Source organism: Octopus bimaculoides, chromosome 10 (assembly GCF_001194135.2).
Source record: "Octopus bimaculoides isolate UCB-OBI-ISO-001 chromosome 10, ASM119413v2, whole genome shotgun sequence".
In the NCBI taxonomy this organism is placed as follows: domain Eukaryota; kingdom Metazoa; phylum Mollusca; class Cephalopoda; order Octopoda; family Octopodidae; genus Octopus; species Octopus bimaculoides.
Genome location: NC_068990.1, coordinates 59214607 through 59236281, shown reverse-complemented (window position 1 = coordinate 59236281; position 21675 = coordinate 59214607). Strand labels below are relative to the sequence as shown.

Here is a 21675-nt window from a genome sequence, read left to right as displayed (position 1 = left end):
TATATATATATATATATATATATATATATATATATACATATACATATACATTATATCTATATATATATATATATATACCAAACCGCTAAGTTACAGGGACGTAAACACATCAACATTGGTTGTCAAACGACGGTGGGGATACAAATACAGACACACAAATACATACATATGTATGCAACGGGCTTCTTTCAGTTTCCACCTACTAAATCTACTCACAAGGCTTTGGTGGGCCCAAAACTATAGTAGAAGACACCTGCCTAAGGTGCCACGCAGTGGGATTGAACCCAATGGTTGAGAAGCAAGCTTCTTACCACACAACCACTCCCATGCCTATATATACATATATAACACATGCATGCACATATGTACACACTATATATATATTTATATATATATATACATAGCTCTGCTGCACTATTTGTTGCTTGCCACATCTATTCAGAGTTTTTAAGACAATTAAGATCAATACTCCAATCATTTAATGTACCAATAAATTTTGTTATGACTATTGATTGTCTATTATTCAATGGATGGTGGAATGAATTTTTGCCTGCCCAACATCAGGTTTTAGGCAATGAATGAACCAAATTCATAATATCAAAGCTATCACAAATGAAATGTGGCAAAGCCTTTTGATCTCTCTGCTCTTGGAGAACAGTTTCTAATATAACTAATCTATAAATACCTTGTAATAATAATTGCTGTTTTTTTCCTTTTTTTACAGCAATGGGTGGATGAATGGTTAAAGGGTTGGAACAAGTACCATAAAGCGAAAACTGTAAACCAGATTATTGTTGGTGATGTTGGTGTTATTGTAGTAAAGACCATTCCATCATTTTTGCTTTCCATACTTTGTTCCATGCCAAAGTTTTATTCAGCATGTTCACTTCAGAGTAAAGACCATGGGGTTGTCCTCTTCAAAGGTACAAGGACCAACTCAAAACAATACAGAGAGCCACTGGACTTGAGAGAAAGGCTTGACAAAATCACCTTGTCCTCCACCAACATTACCATGAAGTTAATACCATCGACTCTTCCATGCAAGAATTTGTCTACTTAGTGATCAACACCATTGCCATAAAGGAAGTGTTTAGCAAAGAAGAAACTAAATTCATGGATACAAGATAAAGCCACCAACAACAACGACATTGTATATCTAGGACTATGTCATCCAATGTTGCTTCAGCTGTGGCTGTGTGATTCGGAAACTTGCCTCTCAGCCATGGGGTTTCAGTTCAGTCCCATTACACAACACACATACTATAAGCCACAGTGTGTGTGTGTGTGTGTGTGTGTGTGCATGCACAGATGTATGCATGTGCACAGACAGGGGGAGGGTGCTGAAAAGTTTCTGGTTTTGGATAAAAGAAAATACAGGTGGATCAGTTAATCATGATTTTATTCAACATATTCTGCTCTCAGAGTCACACACTTATAGCATAGTGGTTAAGAGCACCGGCTACTAAACCCCAAGATTCCGAGTTCAATTCCAAGCAATGACCTGAACAATAATAATAATAATAATAATAATAATAATAATAATAATAATAATAATAATAATAATAATAATAATAATAACATTGAAAAAATACCTTAGGAATGAGAACCCAGGTTCGAAATTTCCTCAAGACACCTGAAGAAGGCTGGAGGGTATATCAGCCGAAATGTTGTGTTAACAACAAACAAGATGAGGACAAATATCCGTTGAATGTAAATAATGCACATAATTCCTCATCTCTTAAGTATAGAACTAGATCAACTTTGTTTTTGTTTTTAAAGCAATTGCTTGTTAGAAGGTCCTTACACCACTGAAAATGTAAGAGCTACTTGAATAAAATGGACACTAGACAGAAGTCAAGGGGTGATGATGTGCATTAGACTTAAATGACTAGAGGTCATATTGAAGAGGAAAACAAGACTGGGGAAAGGAATTCCAAAGTTCAGAAGTGCAAGGGAAGAAACTGGTACTGTAAAGTACTTTACGACACTTAGGAGGTTGCACAGTATACTGATGAGAACTGGATGCAAGTCTAGTTGATCACTGATAAGTTCTTAAAGGAGAAACCAAAGAAGAGAACTCAGCTGAATAATGTCCAGGGAAATAGTTATAGAAAAGAGACAAGGAAGCTACATGACGACGATGAGAGAGTGAATCCAATTTAGAAGATAGATTAAAACTAATAACGTTACAAATATGGTGCTGAATGCAGTCCAACAGAGTTAAACAATCCGCAGGAGCTCCTGCCCATATGTGACAACAGTACTCAATGCAGGGGCAAATGATGGACTTCTAAAGATAAAGAATAGTCTCAGGTGTGAGATAACTCCTCAAATGAAGGAGTGAGCCCGCCTTCATTGTAGCTACTTTGGCAATACATTCAAGACAATTTTAGAGGACCAAAAATTCCATGTGAAACGCAACAGGATTTGGAAAGATAATGATGATGTCTGAACGTTTCACAACACTATGTTGATTTGTATATCAGAAAAAATGGTAGCTATTTATAATACACACAGAATATTTTCTGCATGACTGGATACATATTCTCACGTTTTATGTGAAACCTATCTTCCATGTGGTGACATGTGGCAAAAGCTAGCTTTTGAACAAGTCATGATGGAACAAACAATTCGAGTGTTGTAATATAAAAATAAATCAGTAGAAATAATGTTATAAGTCATTCAAGCTTGCCATAAGACATCTAACAAGCCATGTGCCATGCATACCAATTTCCCCAACTTCACATTCTACCGCAATGAGACCAAACCTCGTATTTAATATGAACACTTGAATTTTTGTTTGGTTTGCTCTAAGTAAATTTAATTGATATGAAACATGATATTTCTTCATGTTGAAATTACCATTAGGTGTATGTGTGTGTGCGCGAGCATGCATGTGTATGTAGTAGTGGAGTAAAAAGCAAAATTTCATAAAGTTATTTTTAAACTGATAAGGAAAATTGATAAACAAAACAAAGCATTCACAAAGAGAAGTAAATTAAGTGTGAGAGAGTTTCATAAATGAAACTGCCAATACATGTTTTAAAGTCATGCATCCAAATAAGTTATGGTTTATTGTTGACCTTTGATCTTTTTTTGTTTTATGCCTTCGGGTTTCAAAAATGAAAAGATGTTCTACCTCTATCTCTCTCTCTCTCTTTGAGGTGGGCATAGGTATCAGAGTGGTATCAGTTACAGGTTTGTAATGCATGTACATTAGTGCCAGAACTAATTCTTGTGCTCAAACACACAGAATAAGTCACACACTCATAAAAGACAATCATAAACATTGTCCTCAAAGATATATACCAACAGATACATAAACTGAAAAGAGCACAAATACATACTGACAAACATATATGTGTGTGTGTGTGTGTGTGTGTGCATATGTATATAGGTTTGTCAGTATGTATGTGCATATTCACACACACATATATACACCTATACATACACACCTAGAAATAGAATAATCAATAGTATTGCTATATTTGCTGTCTACTGTTGTTTGTTGTTGTTTAACTTCGATCGCTTCTAATCCTATAGCGCAGTGGTTCTCGGTCTTTTGATTCTGTGGTACATTGAAGATCAAACGAATAATTATTGGTGCATTTCCCAGGCAAAGTGGAAAAACACTGTGCTGTAGAACACCATTTGGGAGCCAGTGCTGTAGACCTATACACAGGAATACAGGAAGACAAGCCAGTGACACCAATCCACAAACACAACATGATTCCAAAAAGGTCCATTTCTATCCTTGACATTTTGGCTACTGATTCCAATGTCATTGACTTGACCAGGGTCGATATTCAAAGAGTATAATTTTCCTGAACCATGATCTGCATCTTAGTCCGTTTCTCTTTGAGAATTATTTTACAGGAAGATGTATGGCTGTGTGCTAAGAAGTTTCCTTTCCAACCATGTGGTTTTGGGTTCAGTCCCACTGCATGACACCTTGGGTAAGTATCTTCTACTATATAGCCTTGGGCCAACCTTGTGAGTGAATTGATAGATGGAAATTGAAAGAAGCCAGTCTTTGTATAGATATGTGTTTGTGTGCATGTTTTTGTCCTCCACCACCACTTGATATCAAAGTGTTGGTTTGTCGACATCACAGTAACCCAGATGATTGATACAATAAGTATAAGTACCAGACTTTAAAAAGTGTGCACTGGGGTTGATTTGTCCAACTAAACTCTTCAAGATGGTCCCCCAGCATGGCCACAATCCAATGACAACAAAGCAAGACTTGTTGAATTAGATACAATCTATCAGACAGCTTCCTCACAGCATCCATCTACTCAATTTCACTCATAAAGCTCAGGTTGGTTTCAAGCTCAGGTTAAAGATTCTTTCTTAAGATACCATGCAGTGGTATTGAACCAAAGGCCTCTTCATTGCAAAATAAACCTCTTAACCATTTGGCCATGCAACATTTATGCCTCATAAATACACGAATGTATGACCCCATTAAAAAGACTCTTTCAACTGTTTTACATTAAAGATATAGATAAAAAAAACTGGTACTTCAATGACATACAAAGGAAGTGTTACTTCCACTTATATCAAAGAATGAACTAATGTTATTTGATTCTCAAGGTTAAAAGAAGGAAAAAAAAAATCTTTGTTAAAATACTTAAATACACCAGCTAAACCAGACGGTTGGAGATTAATTGTAAGCATATTCGAATAATTGCTAGTTAAAGTAAAAAAGTTATGTTGCTGTATCCGATGTGAAACAATGTCAACTCATGTCTCAATAACATATGATAGCCTTTCTAATTTGGCTACAGATGTTGATGGATATTATCAAGTATTTATCAGAACACATTTCACGGTACAACACAGATGTAATAGAAGTAGTAGTCAACACTAATTAAATAAGGCAACTAATACAATTTATCTATTGTATTCAACAAATATCAAAACAAAAACAAAAAAAAAACGATGTCCAAGGAAACTAATGATGGTCAGCGTTAGCAAAAATTATATACATTAATAAATATTAGCATCCTTTTCTCCACAAGACATATGAACTTATCCAAGCTCACAGACTCTATTGTATTCCGCGTTTTAATTAACATCTCATTTCTTTTTGTCTCACTAGTGTAATTAGAATGATAATGAAGTATTAATTATTTTCCTTCAGCTATTATATCCAACTGTGACCTGTCCAAATATCAAGTCTGTAATGAGGAAAGTTTAAACTAAAACAACATTTTTATCTTCAACTTTTATTATTATTGTTGTTGTTATTGTAATTTCTTCATAGTTCTTTTTTAATTCTGTTCATAGCTTATTCATTTATTTACCTTGTTAATGGTCTCACTATTGTTCTAAATTCTGACACCAACATTTGGTTTTCATCACTATTTTGCACCATAAAGTGAGGTGTGAGCTTAGAATCAACAGCAATATTCGTTTTATACAGATAAGGCAGTGAGCTGGTAGAATCATTAGCATGCTGGGAACAATCTGTCTTCATGGTCTGAGTTCAAATTCTGCCAAGGTCCACTTTACCTTACATCCTTTTGGGGTCAATATAAGTATCAGCTGAGCATTGGGGTCAATGTAATCAACTTACCCCTTCCCCCGAAATTGCTGGCTTTGTGTCAAAATTTGAAATCAAAATATTTTTTATGCAGAAGGATTTAAGTTAAAGGGAAAAAAAAACACCCAAGAAGATGATCAGCAAGTATAATAATCATCTTTATTATGATTAGTATTCTGAGCAACATTTTAGTATCACATGTGCCCCCCCCCCCCACACACACAATAGTTTTGTGTGGGAGGGGTGACTACAAATATCAGCCAAAAAAAGGGCTTTTTAAGTTTTGATTTCAAAGGCCCCACCAAAACTAATGTTGTGCTTCATGTGCCTTTTAAACTTTTAATGATGTGGGGGAGGGGGTCCCGTAATTGACAGCTTGAAAGCATATGAATATATACAACATGCCTCAATTTTGGCAGAGCTTCAAAAAAAAAAAAAAATTCTAACCCAGTTTTTGCCTGATATTTGTAATTCTTCATCACCTGTCAACATATCAAGGAATATTAAAGTCTGATGTGTTCATATAATAATGAAATCACACTATTCTCTGTTTAAGAATTTAAACCCTTTCATTATTGTTTCTAAAATACAAGCCTATGTATGTCAATTAAATTCTAAAATATTTGTGAATTCTGACTAGTTTTGTAACTAAATTTCAAACATAAATCAATTTATCATTTAACTTTTACTTGTTTCAGTCATTTGACTGGGACCATGCTGGGGCATGGACAAGAGAGGGAGGCAAGAGGAGGAGGGAGAGAAGTGAAGCTGAATAGACTGTCAGGAGTCAAGTTTGGGATTAAGAATTATTCCTTGTTTTCATTGATTGTCACTGATATTTCCATGTTCTTTGGCTCATTGTGACAAACAGACAGACATACACAGGTGCGTGCATGTGTGCAGCAAACATGTAATAAAATCCTAGCAACCAATAAAAGACTAAATTTACATCCCCTGTGAAGGGGATTCCTTATAGGTGATAAGTCATCTCGTTTTACACAGGTAATGTGATAAATGTCTGCCGATTATGTTGACACATCACCATAATTTATCTTAAATGTGTGGACTGATATAAACACACGTTTGGATAACATCAAACAAATGTTCAGTTTGTAGTTCCAAAATACAGTAAGTGTATAAAATCTTAGCAATTAGCCTATTATTGAAAAATTACAGTTTTTGTACTTGATGACATCTGAGATACATGCATAATAAGAACATGCACTCAAACATACACACACTTCAAGCTTATGCCAATAACATAAGGGCCTACAGTATGCCTCAAAGTACTTGTGAAAATTTTAGTTTAACAAGTGCTATGGCATGGAAAAGAGAGACAAGGAGGAGGGAGGGAGGGAGGGAGGGAGGAGGATGGGGAAGGTGAGAAAGCATACTATGTCAAAGCCCTTGTAAAAATCTAGCTTCATAAGTACCCTGGAACAAACTGCAGGCATTTGAGTCACTGGCATAGCCATAAAATGTATGCATGTGCATGTGTGTGTGTTAAAATTTCACTTTACAACCACATGTTTTTCAGTTTCAATTCCACTGCGTTCACTTCTAAATATTTTGTTATACTACAAGATAGTATAAATTCCCAGTTATTACTAATCTCTGTGCTGTGTGGGAACTTGACAAAATATATTTAGTAATTTACTCTGCTCAAATTCAATTCCTTTTATGGAAAAACTGACCCACAATACCAGGATGTTCTTTTAAGAGAAAGAAGACTCACAATCACAAAATCTAGAGACAGTGACATTGCAGCCAGTTCCCAGAAAACTGAGTTTGCAGCATAGCTTCAATCCTAGGATGTATCATTTCTCATTCTTTTTCTCCTTGTAACTCAGAGAAGGATAGATTTCATCAAGATGTTTTGCTCTTCAAGCAGTTCAGTTATTGTTGAAGTTCTAAACCTTTTTCCATCCTGTCTCATTTCTGGAAACTAATAATTTTTTGTTACTCTTTTTTTAATTCCTGTATTCCATGCTGATGCCATATAGAAAGCACCTGTGCTGGTTCCACATAATAAGCACCTGTGTTGGTGCCACATAATAATCACCTGTGCTAGTGCCACATAGAAAGCACTTGTGTTGGTGCCATGTAAAAAGCACCCAGTACACTCTGTAAAACAGTTGGTGTTAGGAAGGATATCCAACCGTAGAAACAATGCCAAAGGAAGACAGTCGGAACCTGGTGAGGCTCTCCAGCTTTCTAGCTTCTTTCAAACTGTCCAACCCATGCCAGAATGGAAAATCGATGTTGAATGATGATAATGATAATGTACTGCAAATAATCATTAACTGCAACTGCTGCAAAAACTTGAACTGCACATAGCTGCAATTCAAATATTGATGTTGTTGAAGTCTAAAAAACAGAAATTGAGCACTCATGTGCAACAAACAAATTTTAGCCTCACCCCAAGAAATCTTTTGACAAGAACTTCATGGTTTTAAGAGTTGTCAGCAATGTGGGACATGTGATGCCTCCTTACTTCTTTCCACAAGGCCTTAGAGTTAACTCTGCCACCTACATTGAGGTCCTGGAAATGATTAAGCCCTGGATAGACAGTGTATGCAATGGAGGGCCATATGTGTTTCAGTAAGACTCTGCACTATCGCACATGGCTCTAGTAACACAGGAATAGATGGCTGAAAATTTTCATGATCACATAACTTCATACATTTGGCTTCCTAATTCCTCAGATCTCAATCCATTGGACTATTACATGTGAAGCATTGTGGAGAGAGAGAGAAGTCAATGAACATGCCCATAACACCAAAGATTCTTTGAAAGCTGCCATAGTAAGAGTAATGTCCAAAATGAACCAGGACCACTTGATTTGAGCATGTACATGTGTGCATGTGTACAGAGGTGGGGGTGCTATCAGGTGTAGTGTTGGTGAATTTCAGGGAGCATGGAGGTTTTAAAGGATGTGATGTCTCAGCAACTAACAAGGTAGTTTGTTCCATGCTTCAGCAACTCTGAGTGTGAAAAAATGTTTCTGAAAGTCATGGGAGCTGTGCTGTTTCCTGACTTTGTAAACATGCCCATGTGAGTTAGAATTTGGTAATATTATTTATTACTGAGGCAGCAAGCTGGCAGAATCATTAGCATGTCAGGGTTGGGTTCAAGTGTTAGACTTTTTCCACTTATTACAGTATCGACCAGACCATCTGATGCTGTTATACACTTCTGGTCATAATGCATTTCCAGTTCTATCTTGATTGCACTATTCTTTTCCATCATGACCCAAATTGCTTGACGAGATCATCTTACAGTAGTTGCAGAGACCTTCCACATAGCCTTTTCTAATCTCTTGGATACCACTCAGCAACTGCACAGATCCACCTGTTGTCTGTGAACTTTACAATATGTCCAACCCAGTGGAACTCATGCTTTCGGTACTCTGCAATCCACTTATATTTTACTGATAACATGAAAATTCCAGTACATTAAATTAAAAATAAATTGCTTTTATCAAAAAAATATAATTGAGAAGAAATAGGATATCTCATAGACAGAGAGAATATTTGTTTCAGGTTTGCTATTATCCAAGAAATACAGAAAAAGAAAAAAATTGAGAACCAGCTTTAATGCTATTAATTTTGATATCAAAATGTTTTAAATCTAAATGTATTTATATGGTAGAGTCTCACATATGTGATTCAGTGAATTGAAAATCTTTGATCAACAGAGATTAAATGCATTTATGTTTGTTGAAATATGGCAGTTTTATCATTTAATATATGATGCATAAAGAGAATATTTCAACAGAGGATTGTTATTGAATAATTTTAAGATATTTGAAAAATATATAGTTACATTTTATGTAAATAGATCGTTATATCTCATGACTTTAAGTTGAATCATTTGTTCATTCATTTGCTTTGCATTTATTTTTTCCCTGCTAGCATGGGTTAGATGAATACATATTATAGATAATTTTATAATTACTTGCAAATAAAAAGTATTTGTAAACTTTTACTGCTGGTGATTTCTTTTTTTTTTCATCTGTGAATGGTTTTAACTTAAATTCTACTCTATATATAAACCCATTATTGCCACAGTCAGTTTAAACTAATTTTCACAATATACAGTAATGCTCTAGATAAAAAATTGTCAGGAGAATTGATAAATACAATATCATATTACCTGCAAATCATTCATAGCACTAAAAATATTTGAATACCTTTCCTTGAAAGATCATCATCATCATTTAACATCCATGTCTCATGCTGCCAAGGGTTGGACAGTTTGACAGGATCCGACAGATCCAAGGACTGCACTGTGTCGACCATAGCAGGGTTTCTACAATTAGATTCCGTTCCTAATACCAACCACTTTACAGCACGTACTTGGTGCATTTTATATGTCACCTGCACTATTGAAGTTGCCATGCAGATCACAGGACTACAAACCCAAGGGATGGTAGGGATTGGGGACTACGAAGTCTAGGGAAGGTAGGGATTGGTTTTATGCTAGGAAATTAAACTATAATAAATGGGTGGTTAGAACAGCTTTTTGTAGAGGATCTGCATGGTTACTCACATTTTAGTAGAAGAGGGGAAAGATAAAAGAAAAATTATCAGATGCAAAGAACTAGAGAGTGGCAATGAGATGCCCAGGTGACCCCTTAAAGGACAATGTGAACAGAGGTAAGTGGATAAGTTATCAGTAACACTGTTTACAATTTAATATACATCATTAACATCATCTTACCATCTATTTTCTACAATTAAATTGGTCAGACAAAAGTACATTGAAATACCATTTTCTATAGCCAGATGCCCTTACTATCATCAAAGCTCACTTGTTTCAAAGTGAGGTAATTATATTCTCCTAGTCTATTAAACAACAACCTGGACATGGTTACATGGATAACAGGAAACAAATGACACCTTATGACTGAGCCTTTTTCTTTACAAAACTCATGCAACATTTCATAACCTATCAAGAAGCACGGTCATGATTTTTCAGAACTGCAATCAGCAAGGCCACTGTTCACAACCATCATGCAAACAACAAGAAGGCAAAGGAAATAAAACTCACATGAGTACATGCATATACATCATTGTTCTAATATCCACTCAGACACAGTTTGTTGAGGCAAATTTTTCTAAAGCCAGATGCCCTTCCTGTCACAACCTTTCACCTATTTTCAAGCCAGGTAATATTTCTGCAAGGCATGTTTTTCACAGAGTAATGGAAATGAATGATACTGTTTGTATGTCAGTAACACTCACAATGCCAAGATATGAAAACACAATCACACACACACACACACACACATGTATGTATGTATGTAGCTCCTGTCTACCAAATTGATTCACAAGGTGTCATAGTGTGACTGAACACAGAACCATGTGGTTGGGAAACAAACTTCTCATTCACATAACCATACCTACCTACCTACACACATACTATATATATATATATATATATATATATATATATATATATATATATATATATATATATACACATGTGCATATATACACACACACACACACACAATGGGATTTAGTTTCCATCAACCATATCCACTCACGAAGTTTGGACAGCTTGGGGCTATGGCAGAAGACTCTTGCCAAAGTACCATGCAGTGGGATTGAACTAAAACCAAGTGGTTGGGGAATAAACTCAACTGTATAGCTATATCTGTCCACTACAAAGCCATTCCTGCATTCTAGCCATCCCTCTTAGTGTTAATATAATACAAGTCTTTCTAATAAACATTCTCTCCTCATAATGGGTCAAGTGCAGAAGATCTCTGATATAGCTGCAGTTATTATTGCAAAAATAACTGTATCAGGGAAAGTGGGACTATTCTGAATATTTCAATAAGTTTCTACTGACTTCTCTTTCTTTCTCTTTCTCTTTCTCTCTCTCTCTCTCTCTCTCTCTCCAATTAATGAACTATGAACAACATGGTCAACAATGACTTCCTTCCAGTGAAATGTTTTGATTATATAGCTTTTCTATCTCTCCAGCCTCTGCAATATAACTAATAGATACTGATGTCCATTTTTTCATTACACTATACTGAAGAGACCCATCCACAATGAAACAGAAGCTATAAGTAGCTTACAGTTGAAGCAAAAGAAAAAAAATAATAAATGCATAAAAATAATTTCTTTTATCTTTTACCGGTTTCAGTCATTCGACTGTGGCCATGCTGGGGCACCACTTTTAAGAATTATTAGTTGAATGAATCAACCCCAGTACTTTGGTTTTTTTTCAGACTGGTGCTTCTTCCATTGGTCTCCTTTGTTGAACCGCTATACAAGGACGTAAATACACCAACACTGGTTGTCAAGCAGTGATGGAGGATCAAACACAGATAGATAGATACATACATATATATATATTCAATATATATATATATATATATTCAATAACAAATTAAAAGCAGCACTAGTGGTGTAAACATGCTTGTGCCACATAAAAGACACTGGTATTGACACCACATAGAAAACACCCAGTTCACTGAAAAGTAGTTGGTGTTAGGAAGGACATCCAGCCATTGAAACTATGGTTTCAATTTCAATTAAGTGTCTTTGCAATCGCATCAGAATACTAGATCAGATTGTGAGGCCTATTTACTCTAGAAAATTTTTGGCTTATTGACCCATCTTTTTGAGGTTGAAGAACAGAAAAGCAAAATTTAAAAGACCCATGATATTATGAACAATAAGAATTTTTAGATATGTCTGATTAAAACATAATATTAAATATTTTTCTTAAATAATAATTTACATACCTTATTGAAAAATAGTAATAAAAAGGAAACTTTTATTTTTCAAATGCCTACTCAAAACATGTAGAATAAAATCAAAGTAGAATATGAAAGCTTACCGAGATATAATGGAGCTTTTTCTTTGGTCACGTGATCATCAACATATGTAGTTCCAAGAGTAAGTATTGGTGTTCCTCCAGTACCAATGAGCACTTGCGATATTATTAATATTAAGACATATTTCCAGTTCCCAGAATTTTTATCAATACAGCGGTTACCAGCTCCACCTGCAACTGATCGGCAGATGTTTTCTTTGGTACTGTTAATGATCTTGTCTTTTAAAGTATATTTTTCAGCTATGATATGAGGCATTGAGAAAAAAATAGCTCCAAATCCCATGAACACAACTCCAACACCAATCCATTTTGGAATGTGTCTTCGACTGCCAAGGTAGCTGACAAAAATCACTGCCACAAGAGACCCGAATTCATAAGAAGCAGCAATTAGTCCTGAAATTGAACTTCCAATTTCAAATCGTTTCTCAATAGTTGTTATAACACTGTTCAAATAACCTGTCGATAAAGAGCCAGTAACAACTAACAATAGGCACATAAAGAAAACAAAAGATCTAATATTTGCACAAACATTGAGGCATTCGGGCCGAAATCCTCCCAAACCACATTCTCTCTCATCATCTTCACCAATATTGGCTGCATTCACAGCACAACGTACATATTCATCTTTCTCAGTCCGACCTTTAAGAAATGGTACATTGCTACTAATGGAGTATCCACTGGTTGAGGTATCAAGGCTAGAGGGAGATAACAGTTTCATTCCTTTTGACAAGGATCTTTTCTGAGGATTCTTCTTTTTGCAAGTCTCCTGATTCTGTGCTGTGCTGTCAGCAGCCGACATGGCATACAGTACAGCTGAGTTGGTCCCGGCCTCATCATAGAGATCATCACAGTACTCCAAAGTGGTATTAGATGATGCAGACATGGATACTTCCATGCAATCATAGTTGTCACTCATATTGAGCAGAGCACATCACAGAGATGTTAAGGGGTATTCAACAAAAATGACAGCTGCTGGCAAAGACTGTTGATATATTCCAAAGGACTTCTTTTGACATTCTGACCACAGCAACACACCTGAAATTAGAGAAACAGAAATATGGATTTCAGAAATTCACTATTTACCACATGTCAAAATATGTTAAATTAAAACATCTTCAGTAGGGGATTAGTCAACACAAATCAGAAGTAATTTCTGTGCCAGTACATAGACAAATTGTTTATTAATTTGCATATCATATAGCTGTTAATCATTACAAGACAACCATAAAACTTGTAGCAGTTATCAGAGAGCTAATAGACAAGTAAAAATGAGAGTTGAAAGTAAGACTGAGCAGTGATTGAAAGACTGTGCAATGCACAAGAGATGGGACAAAATAATTGAGAGACATGGCTGAGAATGAAAAACATTGCTGTTGTTTAGATATTTTGGGAATAAGGAGAAAATCAACAGCCAATACATATACTTATACCAGTATGCATACATCTACATACACATGTATATAACATTCATTTTATTATGGTAGCATGAATCAGATAAATACATAAATCTCTCTTTGCATACACACACACAAACAAAATGTGCTACCATTTCAATGGTAGCACATATGCCAGACTTTGTTTCAATACTTACTTTGCATACGTTATCACCAAGAATCTCAACTTATATTTATGATTTTCTCATTTAAAATGAAACTACAACTATACATTCGATTACTGGAATATGCAGATGCGCTTCACGATAACATCTTGGACTATAGTAAATATACATATATATGCACAGGCATAGCTGTGTGGTAAGACATTTGCTTCCCAACCACATGGTTTCAGGTTCAGTCCCACTGCATGGCACCTTGGGTAAGTGTCTTCTACTATAGCCTTGGACCAACCAAAGCCTTGAGTGGATTTGTAGGTGGAAACTGAAAGAAGCCTGTTGTATATGTGTGTGTGTGTGTGTGTGTGTGTGTGTGTGTGTGTGTGTGTGTGTGTATTTGTATGTCCCCCATCACCACCACTTGACAGCTGATGGTTGTATTTATGTCCTCGTAACTTAGCAGTTCAGCAAAAGAAACAAATAGAATAAATACCAGACTTAAAAAAAGTACTGGAGGCGATTCATTCAGCTAAAATAATTCAAGATGTTGCCCCAGCATGGTCACAGTCTGATGACTAAAACAGATAAAAGATATATATCTCTTATCTTTTATGTATCATGAGTTGTACTTGCCTATGAAGTGATTTGATATGATGCCTTGTGTTAAAACTGAAGCAATTATATCATGGAAAAGCCACTTTAGTTGGGAGAAAAAGAAAAAGAAACATTTGCTTTCCATTTATTTCCTTGAAAATAATATAAAATAAATATAAAAGATTTTGTAGATTTTTAGATATCTAAAATGACTTTTCGACAATGTAAAACAAAAAAAAGAAAGAAAAAAAACTGCGGTAAACAAACCAAGTCACTGATTTGAAATGATTGAACTGTGAGTGGCACTTGTGACAGTGGAAGTCGTCTTTCTGGCACGGGAAAAAAAATTCAAGCAAGTTCGTTGCCAGTACTGCTGGACTGGCTTCTGTGCAGGTGGCACGTAAAATACACCATTTCGTGTGTGGCCGTTGCCAGTACCTCCTGACTGGCCTTCGTGCCGGTGGCACATAAAAGCACCCACTACACTCTCGGAGTGGTTGACGTTAGGAAGGGCATCCAGCTGTAGAAACTCTGCCAGATCAGATTGGTGCCTGGTGTAGCCATCTGGTTCACCAGTCTTCAGTTAAATCGTTCAACCCATGCTAGCATGGAAAGCGGACGTTAAACGATGATGATGATGATGATGATGATTAATAGAGAACCAATATCAAAAGGAACCAAATAATTCATGGCATTAATCTAAGCAAGAAAGGAATGCACTGGCTCAGTAGATCAGTGAGATTTGATCCACTATATCCTCTTTAATCTTCTGCTTCTTGTTCCCTAACTGATTAAGTGTGTAACATTCTAAAACTCATTTGATTATATCACTGATAGGGGCAGGTGTGTGATAAGAAGTTTGCTTTCCAACCACATAGCTTTGATTTCGATCCCACTGCATGGTAACTTACATAAGTGTCATCTACTATACCCAACGGCCAACCAAAGTCTTGTGAGGAGTGGAAACTGAAAAGAAGGCCATCATGTGTGTATGTGCATTGAGTGGGTGGATAGCTAGATACATACATAGATCAACAGACAGACAGACACACGAACACACACAAAGATAGATAGATAGTTTGGGAAAAAGTGAGTGCTGGCAACAGGAAGAACATCCAGTTATAGAAAATTTGCCTCAATAAACATCTAATCCATACAAACCCGGAAAAATGGGCACTAAATTGATGAGGATTCCACCTACATGTGATTTAGGAGAGTATACACTGGGATAGCATATTGGTTCTCACAACCATGTCTATAGGAAGGTTTGACCTAGAAAGCTCCACCTACTACTTAAGTCAGTTGAGGGTGAAATCCCTAACCTATGAAGACATTATAAATATTGGTTTTAAATGTATCTCTACAGATTTTGTACAGGACTTAGTGCCAGCATAGAAAATTACATTTTGTTTATGAATATGCTTCTGTAAACAATGCAATTGATGTTTGATATGGCACTGAAGAAGGAGCAATAACTCCTGAAATATGCATATACACCCATTACCTGTTTCACGCTCTTCAATTGCATTTTTTTTACAAAGATGTATTCATAGGTGCAGGAGTGGCTGTGTGGTAAGTAGCTTGCTTACCAACCACATGGTTCCAGGTTCAGTCCCGCTGCATGCAAGTGTCTTCTACTATAGCCTAGGGCTGACCAAAGCCTTGTAAGTGGATTTGGTAGACAGAAACTGAAAGAAGCCCATCGTAAATATATATATATATATATATATATATATATATATATATATATATATATATATATATATATATATGTATGTGTGTTTGTCCCCCCACCATCGCTTGACAACCGATGGTGGTGTGTTTACATCACCATAACTTAGCGGTTCGGCAAAAGAGACTGATAGAATAAGTACTAGGCTTCCAAAGAATAAGTCCTGGGGTCGATTTGCTCGACTAAAGGCGGTGCTCCAGCATGGCCACAGTCAAATGACTGAAAAGAGTAAGAGTAATATGCAAAATGTTGTAACTTTTGGTGCTGGTTCTAAATTCTATAGGAAATCTAAAGTAATACACTTAAAATGAAAACAATGCACTGCTAACATAATAATAGACATAGTATCAACTTATAAACTTGATATATACATGATAGTATATTATAGTTGCAAAATGAAACACAGTGTCCATACCAGCAATTAATATGAATAGTGGGTTACCAATATCTAACTTTTCAGCTGATAGCATGTTGGCCAATTAACTTAGTCAAAGTTGCAGATCTAAAACTGATAAGGTTTTACTTGACATATTGTCTTATTAAATTTTAACCTAAGACGTCTCTAAGGAAAAATAGGACACATAATCAAGAATCTATTTTCAAACATTAATTTGTTTTCTAACCTTACAACATTTAGAATGTCATTAACTCATATTAAATAAACAGTGTGGTGGTGGTGGTGGTGGTGGTGGTGGTGGTAATAAAATATACGAAAGCAAAGAGAGGATGGGGTAATACTTATGTCCCACATTTGCAGAGATGAGGTCTTCTTTAATTGTAAAGTGCAGCCACTGGTGCTATGTTGTCACTTTGTTTACTTAGAAATAGAACCTACCTCTCCCTCAAAACATTTTCTGCTATCTTAAAAAATGCATTTGCCTGAAAAAAGGATGAGATAGTCAGAATGCCTGTGGGTACAGGTCTGTAGATCAGGGACAACTTGGGGGCTAAACAACAGTAACAACAATGAGCTGTACCTATCTTACAGTACCTATATGGACTACACCATCTCTCAGCTGTGGCAACAGTACAAAGCCAGTAACAGAAAATAAGCCACATCCTTGTGACAGGTGGGAAGGATATTTAGAGGTGTAGCGAGACCAATTTCAGCATCATCATCATCATTTAACATCCGTTTTCCATGCTGGCATGGGTTGAATGGTTTGACTGGGGACTGGCAAGCCAGGATGCAGCACCAGGCTCCAATCTGATCTGGCAGTGTTTCTACAGCTGGATGCCCTTCCTAAGGCCAACCACTCCGAGAGTGTAGTGGGTGCTTTTTACGTGCCACCAGCACGGGAGCCAGTCAGGCAGCACTGGCATCGGCCATGTTTGGATGGTGCTTTTTTTGTGCTACCGGTATGGAGAGCCAGTCAGGTGGCACTGGCAACGACCCACGCATACATGGTGCTTATTGCATTCCACCAGCACAGGAGCCAGTCAGGCAGCAATGGCATCGGCCACAACTACAATTCCATTTGATTGTGATTTTGATTTTTGAATTTATTTGACTCAGTAGGTCACCTCAAGCACAGAATGTCGTCCAAAGGTACTTTTCAAATGAGCTGGTCATGTGACACTGGTGTAGGCTACAGCTGTGATCACACTTTACTTGCCGGGTCTTATCACAGCATATCTCCAGAGGTCTCAGTCTTTCGATTATGGTATATTGAATACATCAAACTGATATAGGCACGGCGTGTTAATCTGTACTGATTGGTCACTTTACCTATCATGTTTGTTTTGAACATTGAGTCCTGTGTTTTCATTGGTTGAGTATTGTGCAGGATTTGGATTGAAGAGGCAATCATGTTGCGCATAATACATTCTCAAACAACTAATCAGTACGAGCTCTAGAGCCTACTATTTTTTCTACAAATTCATGTAAGAAATTATCAAGTCCAGTGGGTGAGTGATTTTCCTGAAGGTGAGTCATGTTGTCCTACCATTATTCACCAAATCAAAATTAACATAATGGAGCATATGTAACCAATGATGATCCGAGCTGAATTATCCAAATGATCAGAATTTGTAATAATTTTACTTGGTTCACTGTACTACTTAACAGAGGAATAAAATCCCACCGTTATTTTTAAAGTTCATTTCTTATATTATTTCCATGAGTGAATTCACAACATCTATTATACAATGGTATGCAAGATTCCGGAGTAAAACCAAAGGAGACTTTAGACCACACGTTAAAATGTGTTGTGAAGACATTCAGATAATGTGAAACATCAGATTAAAATTCCTTGCATTATTTAACTTCAGTTCTCTTGATTTGAATCTAAAAATCTTACCAAGTTGATTTCACTTTCCATTTCCAATAAATACCAGTAATATACTGGCTTTTTAATCATCCAAATGCATTTCCTGATTCTATTCCAAGAAAAGAAATCAATAATGCAACCATAACTAATACATTTGGTTCACTAAGTTTACCAACATCCATAAAATCAGAGCTTTGAAATTATAATCTCACTCATATGACTCAATAGATTATGTCATTCTCCAGTTAATTCTATTTTGCTAAAAGATTCATGTCACATTAACAGATTTTTATTCCTCATATAGAAATACCATATCAATAACACAGTAATAAACTCTGAGACATATTTTCACAAAATGCTAGAAATGCACAGCATAAGTATTGATTTAATAAATTGACTTACTATATGTAAATTATTACCTATTAGCAATTCTCAATAATGTTATAAATGCTTATATCACTTTTCCATTTATCACTACTTACACAGGGTTGTAGAACCAAGGAAACTAAACTACTATTAAAGCCTATACAACTGGCAAATACACAGTTTGGCTGTAATTGAATAACTGTCTGTGTACACATATATATATATATATATACATATATATATACACACATATATATATATATATATATCTATATATATATATATATATATACACATATACATATACACATACATATACACATACATATATATATATACACATACATATATAAATATATAATTTAGAGAAAAAACCCACAATTATTGAATTCATCCATGAAAATCCACAATCACATATAGAAAAATTAAAAAAGTAAATACACTAAAAAAGCCTATAATAAAAATCAAGCTCAATAACGATCTGTTAAGCAACAACTATCCCAAAAGTATACTATCCACTCCAATTATGAAGAAGAGAGAGGATGAGGCCAATAAACTGTCCACAGTCTGTCTACCCTATGTGAAAGGCCTCTCCAAAAAGATACAAAAGATATGCAGTCCATATGACATCAGGGCAGTATTCAAGAGTAATACAACACTTCGCAAATATCTCCTTTGAGTAAAACCACCAATAGAAGAGAATATGACCAAAGACTGCTTGTACTCCATCCCATGCAGCTGTGGTAGGTTATACAAAGGTGAAACATGCTGTCCCCTCAAAATAAGTGTAGACGAACATCACAAAGCTGTGGCACAAGGAGATATTGATAAATCAGGTATAGCTGATCGCGTATGGAAAAATGGAGACCGCCTCCCCAAGTGGTGTGGACTTAAAATAATAGACAACATCACTGGAAAATACGAAAACTAAAAGAAGCAGCACATATGCTAGGACACAACAACCTCCTAAGCAGACCAAGTGCAGATATGAGCAGCATATGGGAACCGGTATTAAGAAAGGATAGAAAAATATTAGATTTATAAGCCCTAAAATTCACTCCATAATTGCCTATGGGCATATGGTGTAGTGGTTAAGCGTGCAGGCTCCAAACCCCAAGATTCTGAGTTCGATTCCAAGCAGTGACCTAAACAACAATAATAAGAAGAAGAATAACATCGAAAAATACCTTAGGAATGAGAACTCAGGTCCGAAATTTCCCCAAGAAGGCTGGAGGGTATATCAGCCAAAACGTTGTGTTAACAACAAACAAGATGAGGACAAATATCCGTTGAATGTAAATAATGTAAATAATATAAACAATTTAATGCACATGAAGTTTTAACAAAATCTTCTATCGACACCCAATGGTCATATGGACCGTAGTTGAGAATCACTGCACTAGGTGAAGACAGAACCTTTGGGAAAGTCACGAATGATACAACTTCCCATATTTTTACTCTCACAGCTATGTATTCCTAACTTTAATTAAGCAATTATTTAGATTCTAATTTTTCATTAAGATCTCTTTTCTTAATAGTAAATTACAGGACATCGTACATGAATAGTTAACAAGATCTTAATTAGTCAGACAGTTTTAGACAATTAGAGTTGGGCAGGCTTAAGAGCTATAAGTCCAATGATATATTAAATCTGTCATTTCTGAAATAATTGTCAAACGAAACAGTGAATATTTAATGTTCATAAAAGCAACTAATGAGAACACATCTCAGTTAAGAAGATAACTTCGTTATTATATCAATTGGATGACTTAGTATTCTGAATTAAAATATAATCCTGAGAGATTGAAAATCTAAGTACATTATAGTACTAAGCTTAAGTGATGTACTATACACATATATATACATACATCATCATCATCATCATCATCGTTTAACGTCCGCTTTCCATGCTAGCATGGGTTGGACGATTTGACTGAGGACTGGTGCAACCGGATGGCTACACCAGGCTCCAATCTAATTTGGCAGAGTTTCTACAGCTGGATGCCCTTCCTAACGCCAACCACTCAGAGAGTGTAGTGGGTGCTTTTACGTGTCACCCGCACGTACACCATACATATCTATATAATATAAATGCAAGAACTTCCTGTGGACAAGGTTGCGCTGTGTTTGATTATAAATAAATAAAAGTACACATCAAGTACAGGACATCATCAACGAGCGCAAAACACTTAAACACACAAGAGATAAGTACAGGACGAAATACCAAACAATACACAAAAACAGGATATCAACAACAAGTAAAGAATAATGAGAGACAAGTACGGGGACAAAATACCAAAAGAAGCATTTACTTAGTTTTCATTCGATGTATTGTCCTTATTGTGTATTGTTCTCTTATTGGTAATGTCCTGCACTTAATGTGTATTTTTTATTTACATATACATTACACATATACACACACACACACACATATATATATATATATATATATATATACACATACATACATATATATACAAATACATATATACACATACATACATATATATAATATATATATATATATACACATACATACATATATATACAAATACATATATACACATACATACATATATACATACATGTATACATACATACACATATATATATATGCATACATATATATATACACATACATACATACATACATATATACACATACATACATACACATACATACATACACATACATACATACACATACATACATACACATACATACATACATACACATACATACATACACACACATACA

At 35.6% G+C, this 21675-nt stretch overlaps 1 protein-coding gene across 1 annotated transcript in view; it reads right to left on the bottom strand.

The window, feature by feature from the left end:
- The window catches only part of LOC106880027 (solute carrier organic anion transporter family member 5A1), a 159714-nt gene that overhangs the window by 40358 nt on the left and 97681 nt on the right, over positions 1 to 21675 (bottom strand). Inside the window, exon 2 of the mRNA XM_014929828.2 lies at positions 12407 to 13438. Within this exon, the coding sequence (XP_014785314.1) occupies positions 12407 to 13319 (913 nt within the window). The 5' untranslated portion in view covers positions 13320 to 13438. The remainder of the gene's footprint in view (positions 1 to 12406; positions 13439 to 21675) is intronic.